Raw genomic sequence first — 5,000 nt, 5'->3', positions numbered from 1 at the left:
AAATCCTCCAAAGCTGTTCGTCGCCCTCGCACCATGCGCTGCCTGGTCACCCTGCTGGACCGCACTCTCTATGAGTGTGAGCTGGATGTAAGAGCGCACCTGCACACCTGCCTACACACCTGCACATCTGCCTGCACACCTGTACTCCTACCTGCACACCTGCTCATCTGCCTACACACCTGCACATCTGCCTGCACACCTGCACTCCTGCCTACACACCTGCACATCTGCCTGCACACCTGCACTCCTGCCTGCACACCTGCTCATCTGCCTGCACACCTGCACACCTGCCTACACACCGATACACTTGTACACCTGCACACCTGTACACCTGCCTGCACACCGATAAACCTGTACACCTGCCTATGCACCTGCACACTTGCATCCATACACTGATGGTCTTCAGGTACTCTCCTATATATCCATGTTTGCATGCTAGCGATCTTGCTCACATTTTAGCTGAGCTGTGCCTTATTTAACAACAGAGAACAAGCATTCAGGTGTTTCTTTGACCTCCACTGGAGCAAAATTTTCGAAATAAAATTCTATTGATATCGGGTTGATATGAGTAGCCTCTGGGTTTGTGAGAATGGAGGACATAGCTGGGAATGATGGAGTTGCTTTTTTTCTGCTTTTCAGAAACACGCCAAGGGCCAGGAGCTCTTCAACAAGGTGTGTGACCACCTGAACCTACTGGAGAGAGACTACTACGGCCTGGCCTCCTGGGACACGCCCAGTCTGAAGGTAGACCCCCTGAATACCGCATCATAATGCCACTCAGTGCATAGACCCCCTGATTACCGCATCATAATGCCACTCAGTGCATAGACCCCCTGATTACCGCATCATAATGCCACTCAGTGCATAGACCCCCTGATTACCGCATCATAATGCCACTCAGTGCATAGACCCCCTGATTACCGCATCATAATGCCACTCAGTGCATAGACCCCCTGATTACCGCATCATAATGCCACCCAGTGCATAGACCCCCTGAATACCGCATCATAATGCCGCTCAGTGCGTAGACCCCCTGAATATTGCATCATAATGCCACTCAGTGCGTAGACCCCCTGAATACCGCATCATAAGGCCACTCAGTGTGGGTCAGTAGGTTGTGGTGTGTTTTGGGGGTCAGTATGTTGTGGTGGGATTTGAGGGTCAGTTGGTTTTGGGTGTTCAGGAGATCCATTGATCTGGTTGTGTGTATAGTTTTGTGGTCTGTCAGTGGGCATGTTTAAACAGATATGATCGGGTCTCTCTCTCTCTCTCTCTCTCTCGGATGTCCCCAGCTTAGTAAGGGTTCAGTGAGAAAGGATTGTGGGATTTGATGTTTTCCTAATGCTTGACTAAGTGGAAGACTGCAGCCTGACCTTTGACCTTTATGTTTCCCTCTCTCCTGCAGACATGGCTGGACTTCACTAAGGAGATTCGCAAGCAGGTGCCAGGTGAGTCACTTCTTATACTCACACCTAACACTAATATTTTACACTCACGTCAGTGTGTTTAACACTGATATATTACACTAACACCTGTGTGTTTAACACTGATATATTTTTATACCCACACCTGTGTGTTTAACACTGATATATTGCACTCACACCTGTGTGTTTAACAGTGTGTTAACATTTTTCTACCAGGTTCCAACTACAATTTCACCTTCAATGTGAAGTTTTACCCCCCTGATCCAGCCCAACTCAGCGAAGATATCACCAGGTGAAGCCCCACCCACCAGCCCACCTGCACTTTGAGCTGGTGTTCACCAATCAGAGAGCTGTTTGTACCAGCACATACATTCTACCTGCTGTATGAGCTTCATCACCAATAGAAACTGTTCAGTTAGTCATTGTTTTCAGCTCCTGCCGGACTCCTAACCCTAATCCCCACACCTGCACCTGCAATGATTGATTAGTGGGGGGGGGGGGGGTGAGCTAACATTAGTTACAGCCTCCTTATCTGCTCTGTGCTGTGACTGCACATGGACTCACCGCCCCCCCCCCCACCCGACAGGCTGCCTCTTATCTAATCTCTGCTTTTACACACTGTACTTCCTTCTCCTTCCTGTGTTTCGGTTTTACTGAATGTTGTCAGCAGCTGTGAGATAAACGATGAGGATTTTAGATACTTGCAGCAGTTTCAAAGACAGGCATAGGAACACTTACTGGATTTGCTTTTGTTTTAGCTCTGTTATTAGTGATTATTATTATTATTAACAGTAAGCAAAGTCCTGAAAGTGAACAGTCCCAGGAAGTTCTGCCACCATGTGCATGCATGCATGCATAATACCTATGTACTGACCTTTGACCCTGTGTGTCCGTGTACATGTGTAATACCTGTGTGTGTGTTTATGTAATACCTGTGAACTGACCTTTGACCCTGTGTGTCCGTGTACATGTGTAATACCTGTGTGTGTATGTGTGTTTGTGTAATACCTGTGTACTGACCTTTGACCCTGTATGTGTGTACATGTGTAATACCTGTTTGTGTGTGTGTGTATAATACCTGTTTGCTGACCTTTGACCCTGCGTGTGCAGGTACTACCTGTGTCTGCAGGTGCGGGAGGACATCCTGAGTGGCCGGCTGCACTGCTCCTTCGCCACCCTGGCGCTGCTGGGTTCCTACGCCCTGCAGTCCGAGCTGGGCGAGTACGACCCCCACGTCCACAGCAATGAGTACGCCAGCCAGGTCCAGCTGGCCCCCGGCCAGAGCAAGGAGCTGGAGGAGAAGATGATGGAGCTGCACCGCAACTACAGGTGAATCCTGGGACTACACCCGAACAAAATGTACTCCTGAGCACACTGTACACCTGAACACACTGTACACCTGAACACAATGTATACCTGAACACACTGTATACCTGAGCACACTGTACACGCTGTACACCTGAACACACTGTACACCTGCGCATACTGTACTCCTGAACACACTGTACACCTGAACACACTGTATACCTGAGCACACTGTACACCTGGACACACTGTACACCTGAACACACTGTATACCTGAGCACACTGTACACGCTGTACACCTGAACACACTGTACACCTGAACACACTGTACACCTGAGCACACTGTACACCTGAACACACTGTACACCTGCGCATACTGTACTCCTGAACACACTGTACACCTGAACACACTGTATACCTGAGCACACTGTACACCTGAACACACTGTACACCTGAACACACTGTATACCTGTAGACACTGTACACCTGAGCACATTGTACACCTGAGCACACTGTACACCTGCACACACTGTACACCTGAGCACACTGTACACACTGTACACCTGAACACGCTGTATACCTGTAGACACTGTGTATACCTGTAGACACTGTACACCTGCGCATACTGTACACCTGAACACACTGAACACGCTGTATACCTGAACACACTGTACACCTGAACACACTGGACACCTGTTTACCTGAACACGCTGTACACATTTACATGCAGTACAAGCATTTACACACACACACACACACACTGTACATACACTTGCTCATACACGCCATGTACACGCTGGCAAGTAATTACTGTGTGTGCGTGTGTGTGTGTGCCTATGTATGTATGTATGTATGTGTGCGCGTGTGTGTGTGTGTGTGTGTGTATGTGTATGTATGTGTGCGTTTTCGTGTGTGTGTGTGCGTGTGTGTGTGTGTACACGTGTGTGTGTGTGTGTGCGTGTGTACGCGTGTGTATGCGTGTGTGTGTGTGTCTGTGTCTGTGCGTGTATGTGTGTGTGTTTGTGTGTGTACGCGTGTGTATGCGTGTGTGTGTGTGTGTGTGTCTGTGTCTGTGCGTGTATGTGTGTGTGTTTGTGTGTGTACGCATGCTTGTGTGTGTGCGTGTTCAGGTCCATGAGTCCTGCCCAGGCAGATATGTTCTTTCTGGAGAACGCCAAGAAGCTGGCCATGTACGGAGTCGACCTGCACCAGGCCAAGGTCAGAGTGCACCTGCATGTACCTGTGTGTTTGTATCTGTGTCTGTACCTGTATCTGTACCTGTGTGTCTGTACCTAGTACTACGCCCACTTTCAGTACCCAACCTGTTTGTCTTTGGTATCTGTCTGTCATCGGTTCTAGTGGCCCTGACTCCACTTTTTCATTCATTAGGAGTCCATTGATTAACCTTGTTTTTAATTTGATCAGTTAAATTATTTTGTTACCTCGTTCTCTGTGATTGTTTGCAATAGAGCACAGTGAGAACATGGGGCTGCATCACATGCATAACCCCTATAAACATGAAATTAAGTAGAATGAAGGGCTTGTTAAAATTCTGGGATTGCAATGTGGTTGGTAGGAGAGCCAGCATACTCAGGGGTCCCCAGGACCAGAGGCACTGCCCTGGTGGTGGAATGGTGACATTGCAGGAACGAGCAGATTCAGGCTGCCTTCAGTTTCACTGCAGGATTGTGACCCATGTCCAGGGTCCATTAAGGCTTTCCCTGGATAGATGGACTTGCTTGGATGTGGGAGTTAGCTTAACATGACGTGAAGCACATGAAACCACAGAGCGTGGTGTAGACTGGGAGCGGAGAGTGTAGCTGAGCGTGGTGTAGACTGGGAGCTGAGAGTGTGGTGTAGACTGGGAGCTGAGAGTGTGGCAGAGTGGGGTGTAGACTGGGAGCTGAGCGTAGTGTAGACTGGGAGCTGAGCGTGGTGTAGACTGGGAGCTGAGAGTGTGGTGTAGACTGGGAGCTGAGAGTGTGGCAGAGTGGGGTGTAGACTGGGAGCTGAGCGTAGTGTAGACTGGGAGCTGAGCGTGGTGTAGACTGGGAGCTGAGAGTGTGGTGTAGACTGGAAGCTGAGAGCGTGGCAGAGTGGGGTGTAGACTGGAGCTGACACTGTGGTGTAGACTGGGAGCTGAGAGTGAACATAGTGTGGTGTAGACTGGAGCTGAGAGTGTGGTGTAGACTGGGAGCTGAGAGTGTGGTGTAGACTGGGAGCTGAGAGTGTGGTGTAGACTGGGAGCTGAGAGTGTGGCAGAGTGTGGTG

At 49.4% G+C, this 5,000-nt stretch overlaps 1 protein-coding gene across 17 annotated transcripts in view; it reads left to right on the top strand.

The window, feature by feature from the left end:
• The window catches only part of epb41b (erythrocyte membrane protein band 4.1b), a 60,471-nt gene that overhangs the window by 19,300 nt on the left and 36,171 nt on the right, over window positions 1–5,000 (top strand). For all 17 annotated transcript variants that reach the window (XM_035436405.1, XM_035436322.1, XM_035436375.1 and 14 more), the window contains exons 3-8: window positions 1–87; window positions 640–744; window positions 1,406–1,448; window positions 1,641–1,716; window positions 2,535–2,753; window positions 3,860–3,947. The exon at window positions 1–87 is cut by the window's left edge and continues 204 nt beyond it. In XM_035436405.1, the coding sequence (XP_035292296.1) occupies window positions 1–87; window positions 640–744; window positions 1,406–1,448; window positions 1,641–1,716; window positions 2,535–2,753; window positions 3,860–3,947 (618 nt within the window). The remainder of the gene's footprint in view (window positions 88–639; window positions 745–1,405; window positions 1,449–1,640; window positions 1,717–2,534; window positions 2,754–3,859; window positions 3,948–5,000) is intronic.

Source organism: Anguilla anguilla, chromosome 1 (genome assembly GCF_013347855.1).
Source record: "Anguilla anguilla isolate fAngAng1 chromosome 1, fAngAng1.pri, whole genome shotgun sequence".
NCBI classification, from domain to species: domain Eukaryota; kingdom Metazoa; phylum Chordata; class Actinopteri; order Anguilliformes; family Anguillidae; genus Anguilla; species Anguilla anguilla.
This window is presented reverse-complemented; position numbering and strand designations above follow the sequence as displayed.